This window comes from Podarcis melisellensis, assembly GCF_964234715.1.
Source record: "Podarcis melisellensis genome assembly, chromosome: 12".
In the NCBI taxonomy this organism is placed as follows: domain Eukaryota; kingdom Metazoa; phylum Chordata; class Lepidosauria; order Squamata; family Lacertidae; genus Podarcis; species Podarcis melisellensis.
In genome coordinates, this window is record NC_138544.1 from 27,836,476 (window position 1) to 27,861,956 (window position 25,481).

General features: G+C 43.7%; 1 protein-coding gene across 6 annotated transcripts in view; it reads right to left on the reverse strand.

Annotated features, from left to right (window-relative positions):
- HDAC9 (histone deacetylase 9) overlaps nt 1–25,481 on the reverse strand; it is a 427,895-nt gene that overhangs the window by 165,344 nt on the left and 237,070 nt on the right. For 5 of the 6 annotated variants that reach the window (XM_081883158.1, XM_081883159.1, XM_081883157.1 and 2 more), the window contains one exon: nt 21,273–21,539. In XM_081883158.1, the coding sequence (XP_081739284.1) occupies nt 21,273–21,539 (267 nt within the window). Of the gene's footprint in view, nt 1–17,531; nt 21,540–25,481 lie in introns of those variants that run through there. The other variant, XM_081883162.1, reaches the window with a different exon arrangement.

Here is a 25,481-nt window from a genome sequence, read left to right on the forward strand (position 1 = left end):
ACCACAGTGTGCCACGGCGCACTGGTTGGAAACCACCAGAATATAGGACCCTCTGCAGTTCTATGATTCTGTGACTAGATGAGCCATTGGCCTGATCCAGCAAGACCTTTTCTATTTTCTGATGGCAATTACTAGCCCAGTATACTGGTTACCTGGATGCAGTTTAAGAAAGCAAATCAGAATGTATGGAGCCAAGACTTATGAGCAGGTGTCTGGCAATCTTGCTGCGTGTGCACTTAAAAAAAACCCCACATGTACAATTTGCGTACTTTGCCTCCCATATACAGGTTTCATGTGGCAAACCATGTCTATAAGAAAAGGCCTTAAATTTGCAGATTCTTTGGAAATATATATTTTGTAGCTGCTTGGGCATGGGTTTGCCAAATCTGCATGATGACTAGTTTTAGGACAGCTCTGTAGAGCCCTTAGAGTCAGCTCTCTTATTTATATTTCTCTTTTAACAAAATGTTTGGCACATGAGGAATGTGCAGGTCCAAGCTTTTTTCTTCTTCCTGCATAAATAGATATTCTCTCTCTACTTAAGAAGACAGATGTCAGATTTAATAACTGTGGCTCAGTTGCTTTGATTTTCAGAAGGATCCTTGGTTAAAGAAAGGGCACTAATGAGCAATTCATAAAAAATAAAATAAAAATCCATGCATTTTCTGTGTCAGGACTGAATGTGCCTGTGAACAGAATATAAGAAACCTTGCCTGTCTAAGACCCACAGAGAAAAGGCTCTTGTGAGTTAGCAGAGAAGTTTGTGCTTTGTGACCTGCTCTATCAGGCCCAGACATCTTTGCACATTGGATAAAAAGAGGATCGGCTGGTTAGCACCATAGAATCAGGGATATTGATCCAAGGGACAGTGAGAGCCAGTGTGGCTGGTACAATTTACAAGCCATATATATTTACACACACACACACACACACACAGTATGACTCTAGTGCCCCTGCCTGCCTGTGTGTGCACACACACACACACACACAGTGCAACTATACATGACGGAGGATGGAGCTATGTAGAGGCACTGGCTGGCTTCGTGGTCCCCCCCCCCCGCATGGTGATTTTTGCCGGCCCCTGCTCTTGTGATTCACTGCACCCTGCAGGAGGCACGAAAGAGTTGAGCTGGCAGAGTTAACACGGGCTGCAGGAATCGAGAGAAGCATTGGCTGGCTTCACAGTTTTCCCCACATTGTGATTTTTGCATAGCACACCCCCACACACCATGATTTCCAACATATTGCCAGGTCAAAAATTATGAAACCGATATAGCGTGTTCTCCTTCATGGAGAGCACGTGTTGCAGTGGGGGCCACCAGGACACTCCAAAGTTGGGGGTGGGCTAACTGATCGTTGGCCACTGATGCGATTGGGGCTTCCCTTGTTGTTGGGAAGAAATTAATGTTGCCATTTATTGATTGACAGCCAGAAATGCTAAAACTCCTTGCACGAGTCTAGGGCTTCCTCTTTTCGCCCGTGCAGCGGATTGCCCGTCCCTCCCTCCCTAGAATAGGGTTGTTCGCTTTGACCTTGCTATGCCTGTCATGGGGTCGTCTGCTTTGGAGCGGGGGCCTGGTAGGAATTTTGTCCATCTGGCTGATTGGCTGGGGCCATTTGGTTTTTGCCTACTGCGTAGCAAATCGTCACAACTTGTAAGGTTGCGGTTAGGCATTGGTTTATGGTTTGGTTGGTTGAGGGGCATGGATTGGCTGTGCCTGCCCCTCTAATGCTGCTGCTGCAAGGGATTCCGTTAAAGGAATTGGGGGCTAACTATTGCTTGTCCACTCTGTCAAGGGGGCTCGGGCCATAGCAATGAGCTCCTGGTTGCATTTGGGGTGAGGGCAGGTTCCCTGCTCCGCGTAACCCCCAAGTGTATTCCCCCATTCTGACTTTTGCATCGTGCGGAATGTCAGTCTGTCCCCCATGGTGGGGGCAGATAGTCGCAACCAATGCCTGGTTGCATTTGGGGTGAGGGCAGGTTCCCTGCTCTGCGTAACCCCCATTCTGACTTTCGCATCGTGCGGAATGTCAGTCTGTCCCCCATGGTGGGGGCAGATAGTCGCAACCAATGCCTAAGCAACCACTCACAAATTTGTATTTTAATAAAGTTGTGGCCAAAATTATGCCAAAAACCTTAAACAAAAATTCTGTGTGATGTGTGAGTTATTGGGGTGGACCTGGGGACCTCGACACGCAACATGATATGGACTTCAAACCAGTGTTGGATGATATATCAATATATCTCCCAGCCCTATTTTCTCAACCTGTTTGCTAGGCTATGTTGGTTCCCCACCAGCTGCAAAGTAGAAACTGCGTCACTTTATTCAGAATGGGCCTGGATTCATTTCAACAAGTGGGTTGATGCCCTGTCAGAAAGCTGTCCACCACACACGTGTGAGCCCAGGGCATGCTGCAGCCCATCAGAAAAACCCGGGATGGAAACAAAAGGTTAAGAGGTCGAGCCCTGAGGGAACTCACTTGGTTCAATGCCTCACCATTTATTCCTATGGTCTCGTGGACCTGCTTGGAGACATCACCACGGCCCTTACACATTGCCATTGTTAATATTGCACAAGCCCCAGTGTATAGGATGTTGAGCATTTAACATGTGTGTTGGAATTAATGAGGGTCTCAGGGAGCGCACTGCATGCTGCTGAAGATCTGCACGCCATTTGGCTGGGAAGACATCAAAAGCTCCCTCTCTGTCGAAATGTAAGTATGGAAATAACGAATGGTAATTTATGTTAAGTAGCAGTTGGAGGTAAATATTCATATTGGAGGTGGTCTTAAGTTTTTCCCCTCATCCCTTTTACCTTGAAGCCAAATACCACAAACCAGAAACCACCAACCAGCAGAGTCCCACAGTAACAAGATATTAATAGCCCATGGAAAAAATAACATAACAGTATATTATGCTGCTTGCTGCACCTAGCCAGTATGTTTTTAATGCCTGAACCGACTGACATGCAAGAAAAAGCAATTGAATAGAGTTTCTTGGAAGAGCTGAAATGAATGGGTCTTGCTCCTGAGTAAGATGTACTTAGCACGGGGCTGCTACTGACATGTGCAAACCTAGGCACACTTCCAGTAGTTCTGAAGGTTCTTTCAAGTACAGTGGTACCTCGGGTTACATACGCTTCAGGTTACAGACTCTGCTAACCCAGAAATAGTGCTTCAGGTTAAGAACTTTGCTTCAGGATGAGTTATACGGGCCCTATTTGCACATGTCAGTAGCAGCCCCATGCTAAGTACATCTTACTCAGGAGCAAGACCCATTCATTTCAGCTCTTCCAAGAAACTGGCGGCACGGCAGCAGCACGAGGCCCCATTAGCTAAAGTGGTGCTTCAGGTTAAGAACAGTTTCAGGTTAAGAATGGACCTCCGGAATGAATTAAGTACTTAACCTGAGGTACCACTGTATTTCCTTCTCTTTCAGAAAACACTTCTTGAAAGAGGAGGGCAGAGTCAGTTTAAGAATCACCCCGTCCCAAAAAATTGTTGTACATTTGGCCGTGCCTCCTTCTCACAAGGGGGATAATAGCACTGCTTTTGTCTCACCACCCCTAGTTATACGGGCCCTATTTGCACATAAAGCTCAACTCATGCGTGTGTGTAAGCATTTAAGTCAATACACGGGTGTTTTCATTTCATGGTACAAGAGGCATTTGCAATTCACGCTGGAGCGTCTCTGAAGTGACCCACATATGCATGGGCAGGTAGGAAAGTCAGCAGTGGGTGAACTAGTAAAGCCCATTTGTAGGTTTCGTTTAAGCATGAAATGGTCGTGCAGGGAAACTGCACACATCTTGAAATTGGTGGGGGGGGGGTTGAAAATAAATTAATTAATAAAGCCAGGGATGGGTTTCTATCCATTCCTGTATCTGTTTTTCAATACATTCAATACATTTTCAATACCAACTTCCTGCGATGTGGGAGACTGTGTAGAAGCAATTTTTGGAACGTTCTTGCTATGAACTGGGCATTATACAAAGAGAAGCTCATATATCAGTCCGGGTGTTTACCAAAATGCACGACGCTTTCTTTCTATTGTTATTATTATCATCATTAAAAATTTAATCTTAGGGAATTCTGTTGCAAACAGTATAGAATGTTTTGAAACCGGAGAGAAAAACCAAGGATTTGGTTTATTCTTTCTTTCATGGCAAACGCCCTGAGGCCCTCCCTTTTGCCTAAACTTCCTACCCAAAGGCCTCAGATGCCTTTGTGAGTTGTCATCATTAAAGCTTAGTATGAGTTGCTAAGATATTTGCCAGTTCTAAAGCCTCACTCCGAAGAGGCTGCTCAGGAGAATGCTACGTGAGAGAGAAGGAATACAGACATTATTGCTAAAGACTAGCATCAGCTATAAAGGGGAGTCCGAAAAGGCGAACCCATTAAGCCAATGATTTACTAGGCTAAGATGTTAAACGCATAACTTTGTTCTCCTGGGCAAACTGAGAGTCCCAGTCAAAGTTCAAAGATGCAGTTCTGGGTCATAGCAGACACATCTTTTCTTTCTAAGAATTACAAACGCTTTCCAGCTCAAGGTACTCTCGCAGCTGTATTAAGCTGAATTGCAGCCGTATCCTGTGATCTTATGAAACGTTTTGCTTCTGTTTATATTTCTGATGCTAAAAATCAAATCCAAACCAGATTGGGAATGGGGGAGCGGTTGGGTGTGTGTGTGTGTGTGTGTGTGTGTGTGCGCGCGCGCGCGCAAAGGGAGAGTGCATTGATTTCCTCCGCAGTGATTCATGCGGGTCACCCGAACGGAGTGAGGTCTTGCTGAAAGGATTTAAAAGTAGGCAGTGATCTCAAAAGTGAAGCCAAGCTAGTAGTAAGAGCCCCCCCCCCACATTTTTTGGTAAAAGTTCAGGGATGCGTTCCAAAATCGCTGTCTCCTCCGTTTTAGGCAGCCTTCCCTCAAAAGAAAAGAACACTGCTTGCTACTTCAAACTGCCATGATTTGGGCTCATTGGTTCTTTTTTGAAAGGTGATAAACCACATAAGTGCTCTCTGAACCGAGCCACTCCACAGCGCCATGAAATTTGGCTCCCCATCCCCTCCGTAGCCAAGTATTTCATTCCGTCCTCTCACCAAAAGCTGGACAATTTGGATCTCTCCATTTCCCCAGTTATCGTTGGCCAGGGCATCAAATACAACAATAATAATTAACCACCCTTCCTTGAGTGAATTCTAGCCACCGAACAAATACACCACCTATCAGACCAAAGGCGCCCTCTTTAAATGCCCTCTTTAAATCACAGTCCCATTTGGCAGCCAAACCTGCTCATACCGTTATGCTCAGCATATGCTATAAATCTCTCATCTTGGACATCACTCACTACCTCCAGTGCCTAAGCCCAGATATTACAATGGTTTCCGCGAATGGGTCGGTTGCCACGAGAACATGCTGTAGGTGCAGCTCCTAGGCCCTCTTCTTTCAAAACATCTTGAATTGTATTTCATAAGCTTGGCCCACCCACCTTTCACATTTCTGGCTTAGACCAGTAAAAAACAGGCTGCTTTGCTTTCAAGTCCTACAATCCTGCCCTCGGTTATGGGAGGTATCTGCCTGGCCACTGTGAGAACAGGATGTTGAACCAGATGAGGCTTAGATCTGATACATCAGGGCTCTTTTTGCACATCAGGGCTCTTGGAGATTGCAACCTCCACAGGGCCACCCAAAGACCTTCCTTCCTGAGTATGGAACTGAGAATGGAACTAGGCATTCTGCTCAAAATACAGCTGTAGCAAGGAGGCACCACCTTACCGAATTAATCCCCTTTGCCAATCAAGATGTCAGCACACGAATCCATGCCATCACATATCATCATGTGGTACGGTATAGATATTTGACACAGGACGTTTTCTCAGCCAGCTCCGACCATAGGCCCATCTAGTCCAGCCCTGTCTATTCTAACAGTGATTTCTTCACCATTTCATGCCGTTATCTTTCCCATCATCTGAAATGTCATACTTAAGAACGTAAGACGACAAGAGTATGCTGGACTAGATGGGTCACTGGCCTGGGCAAGCAGGGCCAGTAGGACCTGAACACAAGAGGAGTCTCCTCTCTTGAGGTTTCCAGCAACTGGTATTCAGAAACATACAGTTTCTGACCATGGAGGCAGAGCAGAGCCATTAAGGCTGGTAGCCATGGATATCCTTTACCTCAATAACTTTTAAATAACAAAGGCAGGGATTCAACATGGCACCTTCAGCATGTCTTCAGTGTGGCAGCATCTCTTAGCTATATCACCTGCATTCTCTATCACCTGTGCTAGGCAAACACCTTTGCTATATAGTTTTTAGGCACCTGCTAAAAAATGTGTTTGATAAGGCAAGCCAATCAAGACGTACAGTTTTATTATTTTTCACCAAGGCCAGACTGAATGTCTTCCCCTCTGCAGTGCTGGATGGTAGGTTGAGAGGAGTTCCCTACCAGGACAGACTTTGCTCGTGTGCTCAAGACATCGAGTCCATAAATCATATTTTGTTACATTGTGCGAAGTATGAGCAGGCCAGGGCTGAACTGATACTACCCTTGCTGGTGCCTTTCCCGGGAAAGTCAGAGGCTCACTATGTCAGGTTCCTACTGGAAGACCGGACAAAAGCTAGAACTTTGGCAGTGGCAAAGTTTTTATCGGTGGTTGAAAGAACAAGTGAGCCCTATATTCCAAACAAAGTGCTTGATTAACCTGGAGGTAGGCTGTATGAACTCTGTATTGATTTGTAATGTTTTGTTGGTCTCTGGACCGTAATAAAGATTGTTTGTTCGTTTGTTTTATTATATAATTATATTTTATACTTTTCTTATATTTTGCTTAATTTTAGGTTAGCTTGCTTTCAACCTTTGATTTTATCGGGGTTGGGGGGGATTTAATGAACATTTTACATTCTATGAAAACCCCTTAGAGGTTGTGGGTGATTAAGCAATCTATAAATCCCGTTAAATAATAGTCCCCCTTGAATAATATTTCCTGGAGGGTTGTGGTCAGAGATTTGTTTCCATTGAACATGGAATTTAACGTGGCCTTTGAACTACTGGTGACAAATGAGTGTTCCTCACCCCCCCCCCCACGAAAAGAAAAGAAAAACCACCTGGATTGATGAAAAAACCATTTGCCATTTCCAAAATATTTTGACAGCATTGCCACTGAACTCTAACAATGCTACTAGGTGGCACCTAAGATAACACGACTACTTTTCTGCTTACATTCCACGAGGTTATGGGGTTTTGGTTTTTAGCTCTAAGGAAGTTTGACATCCAAACCTCAACTTAACGCTGCTAAAATCTGTATTTGCAAGGTAAATGCACAACCTGGTCTGTCTCTTCGCCCAGACACACACATCCTTGGGAAACCTGTGTTTGCATTTGTACCTATTACACAGAGAGACCACAGAAACACGTGTGCAGCAGTTTTGCAGGAGCCAAGGCTAGGCTGAGCCCAAGCCTGTCCTATTATTTTAGTGCACTCCCACTAACCTTTCTAGAAGTTGTGGTGAACCACAAAGAAGGTAGGGAGCTGCTCCCTCCATAAATTATCTTCAAAGGAAGGTTCAATCACAGATCATTTAAAAAACGTTGGAAGCTGGAACGGCAAGAGAGCAACGTGCAGAGGCCTTCTGTGTTAGCCGCAGGAAAAGATTTCCAGAAACTCCTCACAGAGCTACCGGTTTGTTAGGTATCTTCTACAGCCAAAAGAGTACAAAAAGCGGCTACTGGGAACAGGGATGAGTGGGGGAAGGTTATTGTTTTCTTGGACCCCAAACCAGCAATGACTTCCTTGCCTGTAGTTCATTTGCCTGTGTTATGCTGATCACCTGTGTCCTCTTACTGCCTCCATTTATTCTGCTACGGCTGATAGCTGTGATCACATCTAAACAGGATGCAGGGCAAATTTCATTAAAGCCACATTCGCAACATAGCCTTCAAGTACTGTGATACTGTTTTCAGCAGTCATGGCTCCACCCACCCCCAAAGAATTCTGGGAACTAAGGGCGTTGAGAGTTCTTAGGAGCTGCCTGTTCCCCTTAAAGAACTGCACTTCCCAGAATTCCTTGGGAAGAGGGACTGGTTGTTAAATCCCTCTTCATGTACAGGCTGGTTTCTACACAAGCTCACGCCTCTCTATCCTCCGTCAGAGGCGTTGTAGGAGTTCAAGGGCACATTCCAGCCAGTCAGAAGCACTGTGGTGGGGTGGGGGGGAAGCAAGGCCAGTGATGGAAATTCCCTCAAGGGCCTGGCAGTGCTGCTTGGAGGGCTGTAGTCAGCCCCACAGGCTTCTTCACCTCTGCCTTTATGTCATTTTCCTATATTCTTTCCAGTTCCATTTTCACTTTGTGGACTAAGGTAGTGAGGATTCAGAGCAGCTCACATCAGCCCTCACTATTAGCCATGCTGGCTGGGGCTGATGGGAATTGGAGAGTTGGATATACCTTACCCATCTGGCTGGGTTTCCCCAGCCACCCTGGGTAGCTCCCAACAGAATATTTAAAACATGATAAACCACCAAACATTAAAAACTTCCCTAAACAGGGTTGCCTTAAGTTGTCTTCTAAAAGTCAGAAAGTTATTTATTTCCTAGACATCTGACAGGAGGGTGTTCCACAGGGCGGGCACCACCACCGAGAAGGCCCTCTGCCTGGTTCCCTGTAACCTCATGTATCGCAGTGAGGGAACCTCCAGAAGGCCCTCAGAGCTGGACCTCAGTAGATGGCTAACAGAGACCACAAGACCTCCTTTTTAGTAAACCTGCACCCCATTATCCACCCAGATTATCCATACCCTTCAACATTTCTCTGATTAAAATTGGGACATCCTATCCAGGTCATGACCGGGTATCACACACCTCTGCTGGCAAGCAGTGCTGTTTCCATCTAAGCAGCATGGTGGGTCCTGCTGGTTTAGAAACTGGATCAAAAGAACACAGCCTTATAATGAGTGAAACCATTGAGCCATCTAGCTCAGTACTGTGTCCACTGACTGGCAGCATATCTCACTGACTGGCAGCATATCTCCTTTAAACAGGATCCTTTCTCCAGCTGTAACCAACAGATTCTGGAGATTGAACCTGAGAGCTTCTGCATCCATAATACCTCCCACTGAGATGGCCCCTCTTGGGCTGTGCTCATAAGTAACTGAATTATTGTTTATTTCCCATATCTAACTGAATCTATGGAAGAAAATAAGGGTGTAATCCTGAGACAGACATGCTGAAGCCCTATTTAAATCAACTGGAGTTAAACGTGGGTGTAAGAGCCATCGATTTCAATGTAACCCAGTTTTGCCACCTTTCAACTTCTCCCTGAAGTCAGCAACGTGAATCTTCCTGAAAGTTCAGTTTGACAAAGTTGCACTGAAAGCAATCCCCTTCAGTGAGCCACTGCTAACTCGTTCCATTGGTTTTGGTGAGCCTGAATCACAGCTAACTTTACCTGGTCTGGGCTCAAAGAGTTTATTCTAGAATCATTAATTTTAGCACGGCCTGGTACATGGGAATCACCCGGGGAATTGGCCATGCGATAGGTTATTTGGAGTAATTGGTTTAGAGTTGGTTCCTGTTCCCACTGAGCTCCTTCTTCCTGATGGGAGATTGCATTTGCTTATATACATAAACATACAGAGTGCCTTTAATAAATTGGGGCTGAATGCGTTCTATACATTTTTTGGTTTTGGCTCAATTTGCTGTACACAGAAATTTGTTCTCAAACTATGTTTAAATCATTACTGGCCTCACGACTGTGTTTATTGAGATAAATGCCATTTCCCCCTTCCGAGTGGTAGCAGTTATCTGTGGTATTACAAGCTGGCTTCCCAACAGAAGAATAATCAGTGGTCAATTTGTCTTTCAGGCACTTCGTCAACCAGCTGGGTAAATATTAAAATGGAGATCCCACAGGAAAAAACTGCTCTTCGTTTACACACACATCTCCTAACTACAGCCAAATTCCACCTGAATTTGTAGAGCTGTTCCATTTGTGGAGGTGCTCCAGGACCACACTGGATCCTGTACAGCTTTCTTTGATAATCTTACAATTGGTGTGGACCTCCAGCCTTGACAATCAGGACCCTGAAGACCAGCTTGTAAATTGCTATATGCCTGATCACCTGTGGCAATTCAAAATAATATCTAGGCAACCAGGCAAAACTTGATAAACTGAAGGAGAGTTTCCTTCTGCCATCTATGTACCACAAATGGAGGACAGGTATGTGTGGGCAGGTAAGGTAGTGAAAGTTTTTTTGTGAGCAAGTCACAAAGAGTGGTGGCTTGACTCTAGTGTCGTCATAGCTGCATTCCTGCCCCACAAGATTCGGAGCTTTGAAGGCTATAGGTGTGATCTCTACATTGACAGCTGGTAAGGTTTTTCTAATGGCCAGGCTATTCCTGCACAGATATGCAGACAAGCCATCCCATATTTCTGAATAACTCTGGTGTCTCTCTCTGCCCCTCCCCCCTCCCCATTGTGCTAGTGCTCTGGCCCAATGGTTACCATTGGTTTGATTTGAATTAATTTTATAATGAATGATTTTAGAGTGTTGTGTTGTACTGTTTTATTGTTGTAAGCCGCCCTGAGCCCGGCTTCGGCTGGGGAGGACGGGATATAAATAAAAAGTATTATTATTATTATTATTATTATTATTATTATTATTATTATTATTATTAGTGGAGGATCCTAGCTCAGGGGGAGAACACATAGGGCAGCCACTTAAGCACCACCCAAAAAGTGGGCACCGATTTGCACAATAAAACTGAACTTGGTTGTATTCCTGTGTTTAGATCCACTGTTGTGATTTGTGTGATCTTCACACACAAAAACGGTGTGTAGACTATGAAGGGCTATAGCTCAGTGGTAGGGCATCTGCTTTGTGCAGAAGGTCTCAGGATCTCATCCTTGGTGGAAAGTCTCGCGTTCAGCGAAACCTCTGCCTGAATCCATGAGCAGCTGCCTGCCAGTGTAAGCTAGATAGACCACTTCCTACACCCCTGCAAATTAGTTCAAAAGGAAGCAGTCGTTTGGTGCTTGGTGCATTAAAAATGAAGGCAAATTAAAAACAAAGTGGTACTGCCAGACCACCAAAAGCTAAATCAAAATTAAATTCATTATAATGAAATAAACACAGCCAGGGCCTTCCTCCCTACCCCCCCACCCCTCCCCACATTGTGCCACGCTAGCAGCAAAGTCTAAAATAAACTGTGATTCATGTCTCTTTAATTTCTGCTAACAAAGCTCATTTCTAAACCAGAAAACTTTTTCATATAGGAAACCTCAGAATGTGACAGTTCATCTTCCGATCCTTAATGTTTCTCTTTCAGCTCAACAGGGCCAAAATGTCATTCTCTCTCTCTCTCTCTCTCTCTTTTCTTTTTGCAAAGCAAAAAGAAAAAGAAATCAAAGCCAAATGGTAAAAAATGCAATGTTTGGTTAAACAAACAGTCGGCATTTCAGGTTTTTTTTTTATCTGCAGCCTGCAGAGCAACTAAACAAAGCCAAGATATTGTCCATCTCTTTGACAGACAATGAGCCTCACAGGTCCAGCATGACATGCCCGGGGCTGGCACGTGATTGGAGTAATTAAATTAAATAGCAGGAAACATGTTTTCCATATGCCACTGCCTGGCCACACACAAACTGTAACAGTAAATCTTTTATGCTAGGCCAGTGCTGGGAAAAGCGTAATCGTTTGAGAAATGTAAGATGCTCACAAAAAGAAAAGTTAAAGTTAAGAATAATAAAGACCCTTCATCAACTCCCTGCCATTGTGCCCAAATGGCCTGCGTGGATATATGTGTATTTGGAAGACTGCAAGGTCAAATTGGCAAGATCCAACAGTTTAGGGAATCGGTAATGCTCAAGTTTCATGTTTTCAAGAACCCTTCTGAACTGGTGTAGCCTGCCCCTGTCAAAACTGTGCAGATGCACACATTGTTAAAAGAGATTCACACAACTTTCTCCTTTGAGAAATACAAAGAGTCCTGCTGGATCAGGAAAAAGATCCATGTAGCCCGACCAGCTAGATACCTCTGAAAAGCTATTGAGCAGGGCATCAAGGCCATCATCCTCTCCTCTGATTGCTCCCCCTACAAGTGGGAGGAGCACAGAGAGAAGAAATGCCATGGCGCATCTGAAGCGGCACAACTGGGTGCCCCAGCTGCAACAAAACATGTCTCTCCTCCATCGGTCTCTACAACCTTCCAACAGTTGGGTAAAAGATTCCTGCATCACAGAGGGTTGGATTAGAGGACCCTCATCACCCTTTCCAACCCTACAAGTCTATGATTCTATGATACTTTCTATGAGGATGTCTTCCCCCAACTTCTAGTCTGGCACTGAAATGCAAAACTCAGTGCAGGTTCAAGGTAGTTCCACTGCATTTTAGGTAACCTGCACATTTGGGGGTGGGTGGGTGGTGGTGGTGGAAAGTACATGGTGCGACTTCCCCAAAGCTGCTGCGCTCCTTCAATTACAGGTGGTTGGATGATGCCTCTTGCCTATGGGAAGTAAGCATGTCAGGTAGATACTTTGTCTTCTTCCTAACTTGCTGGTTTTCTACACACAGACATTATTTAAGAAAGTCGGGACAGAGATGGGAACCTGTGGTCCTTCAGATGTTGCTGGACTCCAGTTCTCAGCCAACCTGGCCAGTGGTTAGGGATGATGTGAGCTGAGTCCAACATTTGGAGGGCTACAGGTTTCCTATTCCCAACTGAGAAGATATTCCATCATATAATGGCCCATTTGCATTGTTAAGGAGCCGAGTCCCAGGAAGGCTGTACAATATGCCTTCTTCTCGATGTGTATATTGGCTCTTAGCTACGTAGTAGATTTATCAGCACTTTCTGATGTTTCCAGTGGAATTGCCATTGGCAGGCTGAACTAATCTGTCACCATTGGCTCTGTTTGGCAGAGGATGATCACAACTCGCTCAAATGTGTGCTGGTAAAGAACTCCTAGCTCAGCTGCTCGGCAGACGCGGGTGCCAGATTAGATCACCGGTAAAGCTTAGAGGATCCATCCGCCAAGATTACTAGCCTATTTGGAAGAAGCACCTCATCAATGATTGTCATGGTGGTAGAACAGATTAATCACTACTATTTTTTTAAAAAGAGATGTCTAGAAAACCTCTCATATATGATAAACCTCAGCCATCATTATAAAATGTATTTCAGCATAAAGAAGAATGTATTTTGGAAAGAAAACCCTGCTTGGCACACTAAGACTGTTGTTTGCCCAATAACCTTTTGGCAAAGCACTAAACTAAGTACTTATTTCACTTCATTTAATAAGAAATGCACGCAACTTGCACAAATGCGCCAAATATATGTCGTTTCTTTTTAAATGCACCATACCAACGGAACACAAAACTTGTAATGAACACCCTGAAATCCAGAAGTAGTAGTCACTGTGAGACCAAGATATTGTGCTGCCTGAGGCAAAGAACAAAGTCCACAAGTCCAACTCCACGTACCAAAGCCAATCAAACCAGGTGTTGAATCTTACTCCAAATTTGGTAATGGAACAGCATGCTCCACCATATCTGAAGTGTGCAAGCTAGCTTTAAGGCTAACAGTGGACAGGCCACACAGCTATACCACCCCTTAAAATCTCAGTGCCGCTCCCCACTCTCCAGCATCGGTTGTCCGAGTCAGCCACCCCACTTGACTAATGGTAGGGCCTGTTCTGGGTAACAGCCCTGATGTTCAATGATGTAGCCCTGTGTCCATCAACAGGACTCTCCCAGTGTAAAACCAGGACAGGACAAAATCACCCAGCTATAGACCACCTCAGAATCAGGAATATTTAAAGAACAATATTATAGTTCTAGTTACAGGTAGGTAGCCGTGTTGGTCTGCTGTAGTCGATTAATAATAATAATAATAATAATAGTAGTAGTAATAATAATAAAAAATTCCTTCTATTAGCACCTTAGAGACCAACTAAGTTTGTTATTGGTGTGAGCTTTTGTGTGCATGCATAGTTGGTCTCTAAGGTGCTACTGGAAGGAATTTTTCAAAAACTTCATATTATAGCTGTTCACATGGAAGTAGACCCATTGAAGTAAGCCCAGTGTTTTACAGGATTATACTTCTTGGAAACATCTTAAAAGAAAACAGTGAGAGAGACAAGTCTTGGGCTTGAGCTTGAAGTTGGCTTTTTTTAATGATTACATACTGTACTGCAAAAATCTAAAGTACCTTCCTCTAGGTATTGGAGGCTGGGATATGAATAACTGTTATGGACCCATGAGGGAGAAGCTTATTGTCATAAACTGGCAGGACAACGGGAAGGAGGAAGAGGATCCCGGCAAGGGGTGTAGCTGTGACTGGGACACACCGGGGCAAGCAGGAGATGCGGAAGTATTCACAGGGTGATGGAGGACGGGGGTCAGGAACCAAAGCAGCAGGACCCATCACCAGAGCCAGAGGGGCCCCTGTCTCCGTGATCACAGTGGGCTTTGATGTATAGGGAGCAGCAGGAGGGACTCTCTAGGAGGCTGAGACAAGCAAGGGCCCACAGCCCAGCTCCCTAGCTGGCCAGGTGGGGCTCGCTAGCTCCAGGAGGTGGTGTGTGATTCCTCAGCTGGAGGAGGCTTGGAACAGGTGAGGGTCACTTGCCTCGTCAAGCCCAGATGCTGCAATCAGCAGGCAAAGTACAGAAGGGAAGCAGAGCTGAGGTGCTGTGTCTGCTCAACTGCCCATGTTGATGGACCTTGGCCTGGATGCTTCTGGGCCTCTATGGGACTGTGCTTGGGGTATGACTCTGGACTGTATCCTGACTGTTGGACTTGATTTAGTTGGTTTGACTTTGGACTTTGTTTCCGGACTTTGCTTGTGTGGGTTGACCCCTGGTCTTTGGACTTGACATACTGACTTGCTGCCAGGTAGGCCAGGGGCTCAGGACACTCAAGCACAGCTGAGACTTCATTTGTTTCTTTCCATGCAGCCGTTCCCACAAACTAGATGAGCAAACTACTTTTGAATCTAAACACAGACCTCTCTTTAGCAGCAGCAAAACAGTAGATTAGCACAGACAAAGCAAGAGATGACACTGGCTACCTACTCGTGTCCTTCTCTCTCCTCACATCTAACCTTGCATTCACATCACTTCTTTGGATCTTGGCCCCATGCAAAACTTGGCTAAAAGTGACCATTTAATTTTTTTAAAATAAAAAACTAAGCAACAAGTGTGCTACTAGGCAGGGGTGACCCCCAAGAAAACACGAGTTCATGGAAGTGAACATACAGTAAAGGCCTTTATTAGTGGAGTAAAAATTTAATCCATACTATAAAGGTAAAGGGACCCCTGACAGTTAAGTCCAGTTGCAAACGACTGGGGTTGCAGCGTTCATCTCGCTTTACAGGCCAAGGGAGCCAATGTTTGTCCGCAGACAGTTTTTCCTGGTCATGTAGCCAGCATGCCTAAGCCACTTCTGGTGAAACCAGAGCAGTGCACAGAAACAACGTTTTCCATCCCGCCAGAGCGGTACCTATTAATCTAATTGCACTTTTTGGCATGCTTTCAAACTGCTAGGTTGGCAGGAGCTGGGACCGAGCAATGGGAGCTCACCCCGTTGCGGGGATTCAAACCGCCAACCTTTTGATCGGCAAGCCCAAGGCTCAGTGGTTTAGACCACAGTGCCACCCGTGTCCCAATCCATACTATACAGGACCTTAATACAGTCTGATAAAGAATTAGTCATTACTGTTGGTAGAGTCCCTAAGTAGCTCAATAAAATTACAGGGACAAATAATTTCAAATGTTAATTTGGAATATTAAAAATTTAAATATAATACATAGGAGAGAGAAAAATATATCTTAGTCAGTTCCTGAGTGGAGAATGGAATCTCCTACATCTATCTAAAAGTACGTCAGGATGCCAGTGAAGATAAAACAGGGAAACTAGAGCTTGGAATTACAAATTTTGAACATGGTGTGTGACATCTAGTTGCGGAGAAATTGGTCAACAAAGATTTGCCATTTCATTCACTGCAGCTAAGATTTCAGACAATGATGGAAACGGAAGATGTTGAGTGAAATTTAGTTACATTGAAATCAGTTCAGACTTTGCCATTAATTCAATGCAACTCCATCCTTTACTCAAGGATGGAAATGAAGATGGCAAGCACAGCATAGTTGCATTGAAAAGAGACTGAATTTATTTCAGTGAAGACTTCGGTGGGAATGACTGGATTGCATGACTGTGTTGCCAATGAATGAAATTGCATTGCTCCACCTACATTAGTTACTGGCAGGGAACATCTTGAAGATCCAAGAATCATGGCAGCATTTGTGATTGTATTGAAAATGTATGACCAAAAATTATTTTTTATTGGAAATTAATAAAAAAGAATTTAAAAAAAAATCATGGCAGCATTTGCAAAAATGAGCGCCATTTATAAAACAGCTGGAACCCACAGAATATGGTTTGCATATTCAGATGCAAAGTCCAGTCAGCCAGTTATGCACATTTTGCCTGTTTTTAGACCTCTCTTTCTTAAAGGTTGCATGCCAGCAATGCATTTCCACAACATGCAGACCATAACAATGTCATGGAAGTATTCTAGTTCCATGAAGCACCTTTAAAAGCCACCTTGTCCTCAATGGGGTGATCACCCCGAGGAGGCATGGCTGGCTTCCAAAGGTAGTGCAATCTCTTCCCTGAGCTCCCTTGGCTCAGATTTTACTCTTCCTTGAACTGAAGGTGAAGTGGTCTCTGGTTCCTTCCTATCCAGTCCACCACCAGTTGGGGTACCTATTGCACACATGCAAAAATATATGAAGACCACAAGGAGTGGGGATCAGTGTGTAGGCAACCCATTTGCCCACAGATAATGAAGCGCAGCACATCCCATACCAGACTGAATATAAAGTTTTTACAGGGGATCTGAATGCTATGCAGATACAAGGGCCTTATATCACTCTATATATGCCTCCAGGGCCACATGTCCCATTGATTTCGCTGAAACTTAAATGTGACCAGTTTGTTCCAGACTGAGGCCACTAGCTTATAGGAAGCCATCTTCAAAGGAAAGGTCCTTACCTGTGATGTTTTAGCACTGTCATTTTATATATAGATCTGCAGTCATCAGCATCACTTAAAACTTCTACATCTTTTCATAGGCAAATAAATCACTTAAGGTTTTTTTTGGGGGGGTGGCTTTGGAGTAGCAATTGTTAGCTATCAAAATTCTGGATAACCAGAAAACTGGTATTTACTTATGTTATTGCAGTTTTTTGATGATGCAATGGTTGACCCACATGTTCAAGACAAATGTGATGAAGATAAAATGAACATGCACAGATACTTCCATTTTTGTACGATGTGTAATGGCTGAGGTGGGATCAAGCAACAGGTCAAAAACAGACTTTGTGTAATGGAATAAAAAGCATGCTCCTAAATCTGTTCCTTCCACAATAATAAGCAAATATATTTGCCTATATCAAAGAGAAAGCAGTGCCTTAGAATTATCAAGTTTACACAAAGCCAAGTATGTGAAAGGGAATCTTTTGAGAAAAAAAAACTTTATTTGAGAAAGGAATATATAGACTTGTATCAGAAGGCAAAATAGGGAACATACAAACAGAATATATTTACAACACAAAACAAGAGATCACCAAAGGTGTAAATTATAATAAATACAATAGATTTAAAATGTGACAATTAGCAATTAGAAAGATGGTTGCGTAAACCCAGTTTTCCTTTTTCACTGGTTCCAGGTAACTTCTCTCTTTAAAAAAAAATGGGTGGCATGAAAGTCCACTGGCTATACTGGGGAAACTCTCCTGAATTCTTTATAAAAATATCTTTACAGTTACACATTTTTGAAATATTATTGTACAAAAGTTTGCTTATATCCAGGTATCCACCCAAATAAAATGTATTTTAAAAGATGCTCTATCCTTTGTTGAGTGGGCTAATATCAGACTGTGAAAAAGAATGTACAAGATGGGAAAATATATTTTCACAAATGTCTACTTTATGGATCTAAATATCAGATTTCTTACTTTTCTTCAAGAAAGAATATGATCTCTCTGTTTACATTAAAGCCCTTAAATCTGAAAGTTGGTGTTCATGCATCTTCTAATAAAGCTGATGGAAACATTTTTCGCTGGCCCTCTATTGGAATTAACATTTTGCTCCTAAACATTGGCATGACATTCTGCACTGCCACCACACACACAAGAAGATGGGCTGCATGCATTTAAGAGCTTGTCTGAACAGTGGATTTCTATATTTCTGCTTGAGCTACGCTGCACATAAGCAGGATTATGGCATAGGGGCCTTTCTTCCTAGACTAATTATCACAGGTACCTTTTAAAATCAGAGGGAAATAGTACCAGCTGAGCAACTTACTCAGCTGGACTCCAGGGAATACAAATGTTGGGAAAGTGTACCCAGTTCCCAAAATATGACCTGTCTGGACAACTGCGGTATAAGGCTGGGCAATATCTGATTTTCAACATTGTGATAGATCACCAGTTAAACATCTCAAGATACTGATAGACCATGATGTCTGAAATAATGATGGAGCTATGTAGAGGCATTGGCGGGCTTCATGTTTTTTTGGCATGGTGATTTTTGCCAGCACCTGCTCTTGTGATTCGCTGCACCCTGCAGGAGGCAGGGAAGAGCTGAGCCGGCCGAGTTAAGAGGGGCTGCAGGAATCGAGAGAAGCATTGGCCGGCTTCATGGTTTCCCCCACATTGTGATTTCTGCCTAGCACACACACACCATGATTTGCAATATCATTGCTAGGTCACAAATGCAGCTGATATTGTGATACTTCAAACCCGTTTGGGACAATATAGCAATATATCGCCCAGCCCTACCGCTGTGTTGAAGCAATATCTTGAAAGAGTCAGAATTGCTTCAAACAGCACCACATTCTTACCTTTGAATTTCTTCTGTGAAAGTGTGGGGGAGGAATGTACACCACCACATATGACAAGCACTCACATGTCCGTTTGTATGTGTACATACATGACGGAAAGATGCAATGAGCTACTGCTGTCATAAAATGCACAGGGAGTGGAATAGGTGTATACCATGGGTAGGCAAACTAAGGCCCGGGGGCCGGATCTGGCTCAAACGCCTTCTAAATCTGGCCCAAGGACGGTCTGGGAATCAGCATGTTTTTACATGAGTAGAATGTGTCCTTTTATTGAAAATGCATCTCTGGGTTATTTGTGGGGCATAGGAATTTGTTCATTTCCCTCACTAAAAAAAATATAGTCCACCTCCCCAACAAGGTTTGAGGGACAATGGACCGGCCCCCTGCTGAAAAAGTTCACTGACCCCTGGTGTATACACCTGTCACTCAAGACAGTGTGTCTCTTGTGTACACATGTCTTTCTACACTGAAATGATGTATCAATAGGAAAATTGTCAACTGTGGCACAAATCATATTTACTGGTGCAGCAAGCATGAAGGATCTGTTAGCAAGTCTCTTTGTGATACAGAGGTTGTGGGTAGGATAATGTATCTTTGCAACATTTTATATGGGATTATAGAAAATAAAAATGTAAACACCGCGTGCTTTTATTAGAACAACTTTTCCATTTGGCAAAACAGCGCGCTCTTTTTGAAAAAGATACTGCACCTTAAAATACCTTAGAAATATAAATATTTTAATAAGGGGAGGACTGACAAGGATTCCAGGTCAGTTTTGGATTATCCATATTAAAGGGGGCCTTAATACAATGCATCTTTAGCTTAACAAAAGTAAACCTCTACAACAAAGTAAACATATCAAAAGGGAATATAAAGGAAATGTTTCACTGGAAAGCTTCCTTAACAATTTCCCTACTTGCTTTGTTATTTTCTTTGACAATAAATCATTTCATAGAGTGCCCTTTAGAAAACAGAGAATAAAACCCTATCCTCTGCTTCCCTTTGCCCCCTCTTACATTCCACAGTGCATGAATCACTTGGACTTCCTGTTTCTATAAGGCATTTCCTGTCCACCTTCACACAATTACTTTTCTGCAGGAGAACAGCAGGGACCTGACACAGCAATGGCTTAAGTAAACGGCAGCTTTTGCTACATACTGAGCTGTGCTGGTTTTAGAGCATTCAAAAGGACTATGGTCCTTCTGGAGCTGCAACTACCTATAACTGCATGTGTGCCTTAGTAAATAATACTTATAGTATTATTGAAAAGTATTTGCCAACCTGCTCTGTTTTTAGACAGCCTTGGACAAATTTCCCAAGAGAATCAGACCTAGACATTCCCCTGTACTTGACACAAAGAGTAGCTGGCCAGGGGTCTGGGTAAACCAAGTACACTAAGGCTCAATGGCTTTGACTGGGCACTCTGGGATGAACAGCTGACTTATTTTCCAACTAGGAGAGGAGGGTACTGGGAAAAGTTGGCCCCAAGATGGGTGCTGGAAACACAAATGTGTCCCCCTGCTACTGGTATAAGCATGTAAACCTCCGTGCTAGGCTGTGTGCTATTGTGATACTTAGCTTTTGCTGAATAAATAAATTGGCAATCACCGTCATATTTTGGTTCCTTGCCACCACCATCTCAACACAAATACAGGTATATCATGCATAATGTTGCGCATGGGGAATATCCTCAAAGGAGACAGATGAAGATAGTGATAAAAAGATGGGGCGTAAAATTAAGCAGCACAGATAGGGAAAACCAATTTCGTTTTTAAAAGTGCGTTCTATGCACTCTTCATTTGCCTTCCAACTCATTTTCTCCAGGTTACATTCTATATACAAAGCTCAGATCACTGGTATTTGGGCTGGTAGTACCAAGGAAGGGGGAAATCCCCTTCTTTTTAACAGTGTTTAGGACTACAGTATGGTACATTATATACAAATTGACAAAAGTATACATTGAGATGTCAAAGAAGTTTAGAAATGGAGCAAAACCAAAAGAGAAGAGAAATTCTGAGGTCTGATCAGCAGTAGCCTGATCAGAAAGTTCACACAACAATGAGTTCCATTTCACTAGAACTAATGTGGTAGAATCCATTGGAGCGAATACCAATTCTACGAATTACCCAAAAGCTCACACGGCAATAAGAGTTTCCCGATCTAACAAGAACCTTCTCGCTATGCTTAAGGTGTGAACATATCTGGCGTTGTTAGATTTGCTGACTGCTAAAAACACGCAACTCAATTGAACCCTGTGGATGGGGGAAGAAAAACACATGTTGTTCACCAAGGATTCAGAAATGCTTATTATAAGAGTATTCAGATAATCACTTTAATTACGAAGCCTGGAGCTAAATCTTTGCCTATTACCTGTTGCACAAAAGCAGCTTTCTCCCCAGATTCCATTTGCTGACTTTGAATATCATCATCACTGTCCCGTGGTTCCTCTTTCACCTTCACAGCCCCTAAAGGCTGCCCCAGTCTGTCGTCCGAAGAAATGCTACTGCTGTCATCCCTAATGCTGCTACCAAGAGAGGGCGCTCTTTCTTCCTGCATCAAATGTTCTCCATGAAGCTCTTCCTCAGCTTCTTCGAGGCTGCCGGGCTGTTTTAACTGTTCAATAGATTTAGAAAGTATCTGAAACAAAGAAAGAGGTTTGGGTGGGGGCAGAAAACATAGAAACAAAAGATGAAATAGCTGTTTGGCCTGAATCTTTATATCTACAAAATATAGATATCAGAGAACTTCAACTCACTATTAGTAAAAGTCACAGTGAACTTAAAGATTGCAGAAACAACCACTCTGAATGGTGTTATGAAGACTGTGTACATTACAAAATTTGTATGCTGAAGAGCTGGTGGGGCAGAAAGACCACAATCTAATCATACCCAGTTGTCTCCACTTCAGGAAAGAGCAACAGACAGGCATAGACTACCTCAGAGGCAGCTCCAGGTAGTCCACTTTCCCTATGTGGTCATCTACCATGCTAGAAGGACCTGATGAGATACAGGGACACTGGAGAAGACAACCCCAGAACCTCCTGTAGCTGAACTATCCTCCCCACCCATAAAAAACAGCACCAGAGCCTTTTACCACCAACTGCACTATGGGTATTACCAGTATCTGTGTAAATTGATTTATACATTAACAAATTGTGGCTACCTTGAAATGGAGAACACATTGGTCAGAGTTTAAATCAGTGGGCTGTGTCGATCAATTAACTAACTCTCTTGGATGTTGTCCATATCACCAATTATATTAATTACTTTCTTAGGTTCAACTATCACTCAAAATACGTTATCTTTGTTGACATACTGACTGATAATAGATATTTCTGCAGCTAATAAGGCAAAACAGGGGATCGAGAAAACATCCCCTCATTCTATAGCACACAAGCATTCTCTGGTTGCAATCAAAATGGGTGAAGATGACCAAGTATGCAAAGATACCAGCCCCTTATATTCAGAATGGGCAAGAGATACTGGCATTGGAAACATCTGTTGCTGAGCCACCAGGAGTGGCTGACTGCTGAATGGGGCTAGCAGAAAAGTACAGGCTGAAACATCTGTGTGACAGATAATCATCTACAGCTATATGAGTCACTGATGCTGGGCCATCTGTAAAACATTCCATATGCCAGTTCCTCAGCATCAGGTGGGTTAGCCTTAAAGAGAATCTGAGAGAGAATGAGATCCAGACTGCCGCCCAGTTAGGAAACATATTTATTCCCTCACTGTACTCCTTCTGCATGCTTTCAAGTTCAAAGTGGGGATATCTTTCTCTTTTGTGATGCATTATAGCACCATTCCTGCAGACCTGATAAGGCAGATGTTGCAACCCTCGTGTGACATATGGGGTAGTTCATGGAAAGAGCACCCTTGGAGCAACTTTACTATTAATATATTAAACGAATTCCAAGGCTTTTTGTAAAGCTGTAGAAAAGTAAATGTATGCATACAGGTGCACTGATGTAACTTTTTAAAAAACATCAGCAAGCATGAATGTCCCTGTTTCACAAACGTGACAGCAACATTTTTCCAAGATCATACGGCTGTGAGTCAGTGTGCTGAAATTCAGGCGAGGATCCGGTTAAAGTATCCTAAGTTTAAATTTTAAGACAGCCTTTGAGCTTCCCCGACTGTAACTGAGCACTTCCTTCCCAAGCAGTTGCCACAGATCAACTCCAGATCAGAATGTCAAGGGGAGAGACACACATGGTTGTGATGGAGGGAGGATCTGAAAACCAACCCTGTTTTCACAGGAGTGAGGCTTGGAACTCGGGATGCATTTATTTGTCTCCTAGCAGCTGTGAAAGCGTGTTCTCCTTCATGGAGAGCACGTGTTGTGGTGGAGGCCGCCAGGACACTCCAAAGTTGGGGGCGGGCTAATTGTTCATTGGCCACTGATGTGATTGGGGCTTCCCTTGTTGTTGGGAAGAAGTTAATGTTGCCATTTGTTGATTGACAGCCAGAAATGCTAAAACTCCTTGCACGAGGCTAGGGCTTCCTCTTTTCGAGCGTGCATCGGATTGCCCGTCCCCCCCTCCCTAGAATTAGGGTTGTTCACTTTGACCTTGCTATGCCTGTCATGGGGTCGTCTGCTTTGGAGCGGGGGCCTGGTAGGAATTTTGTCCATCTGTCTGATTGGCTGGGGCCATTTGGGTTTTGCCTACTGCGTAGCAAATCGTCACAACTTGTAAGGTTGCTGTTAGGCATTGGTTTATGGTTTGGTTGGTTGAGGGGAAGTGGTTAAGTGCCTGCCCTTGGTAGGTTGAGTGCCTGCCCCTCTAATGCTGCTGCTGCAAGGGATTCCGTTAAAGGAATTGGGGGCTAACTATTGCTTTTCCACTCTGTCAAGGGGGCTCGGGCCATAGCAATGAGCTCCTGGTTGCATTTGAGATGAGGGCAGGTTCCCTGCTCCGCATAACCCCCAAGTGTATTCCCCTATTCTGACTTTCGCATCGTGCAGAATGTCAGTCTGTCCCCCATGGTGGGGGCAGATAGTCGCAACCAATGCCTAAGCAACCACTCACAAATTTGTATTTCAATAAAGTTGTGGCCAAAATTATGCCAAAAATCTTAAACAAAAAAATTCTGTGTGATGTGTGAGTTATTGGGGTGGCCCTGGGGACCTCGACACGCAAGAACTGTGAATCTGGCCGTTTCAAAGCCAGCACAAAGGAGAAAGCTGGAGAGATCTATCAGAGCTAGGGTTGCATTTGAACAGAGGCACACAAAGCACTGGGGTGAAACAGCATGGAATTGTTTGTGGCCTAACAAGTGGGAAGTCAAGTTTGGACAGGGAAGAAGAATTGGGCTTGGGGGACCTGGAGTAACCAGAACAAGGCTGCGATGTAGCAAGAGAAGGCTAGATGCCTGGGCACAGTGTAAAAAGAGCAAGAGGGATGATTTCCATGCTTGGCTAAAGTACTGTTAATGGCACAATATTTATACACCAGCTTTATCTTCCAAGGAGCTCAAGGTGGTGTACATGGTTTTCCTCCTCCCCACTTTATCCCCACAACAACCCTGTGAGGTTAGGTTAGGCTAAGAGATGTTGTCTGGACCAATATCACCCAGGGACCTTCATGGATGATTTGAACCCTATTAACTTTGGCTGCATGAAGCCCACAGAATTCTAACACTCAACATGAAAGGTAATCTACCCTCATATTTTGGTGGAAATAGGACCCTTAACTTGTATTCAAAGGAGGCAATCATTAAGATGTACTGTTTTATTTATATATATAATCTAAAATATATGAAGTGCTGCACAAAACAAAACAAACAGATCTAGGAAGACAGTACTGTACTTTAATAATGACCTTTCAGCTGCGTTTGGGCTAACTGTACCAAGTGCAGTTCTCAAAAGCAGTAGAGTGGTACCTCGGGTTAAGTACTTAATTCGTTCCGGAGGTCCGTTCTTAACCTGAAACTGTTCTTAACCTGAAGCACCACTTTAGCTAAAGGGACCTCCTGCTGCCGCCGTGCCGCCAGAGCACGACTTCTGTTCTCATCCTGAAGCAAAGTTCTTAACCTGAGGTACTATTTCTGGATTAGCGGAGTCTGTAACCTGAACCGTATGTAACCTGAAGTGTATGTAACCCGAGGTACCACTGTACTGGCAACTGATCCAAACCAAGAAAGTTACTTGGTGGAACAGATTCCAGCAAATGGAACCTGGACCATTTCATTTCTTTTGTTTGCAGGAAATTGAACCGTCAGGAATACGTATAAGCCAAAGTAAACAGCAGCAGCACCAGAGGAAGCGTTTTGAGAAATTAGTCTAACGAAGAAAGGACTTCAAAAGGCAGCTGTACCTGGTTCACTCCGCATGAAAATATGGTAAGTAAATAAACTAGCCACAGAACACAAGCCATATAAATATATTATATATTTTGCTTACAGCAAGTCTTTTCATGTATTCTTCCCCAAGTGCAAGCTTTCATAAAATCCATAATTTCCTGAAACCCTTTCAATGAAATCGCTGCACAGACATTCAAAGTGCCCTGAGTGTACCTACGAACAGGGGCAGCAGCATAAAGGACTGTGCAGAGATGAGCTGCCCTGTGTGCTGTCT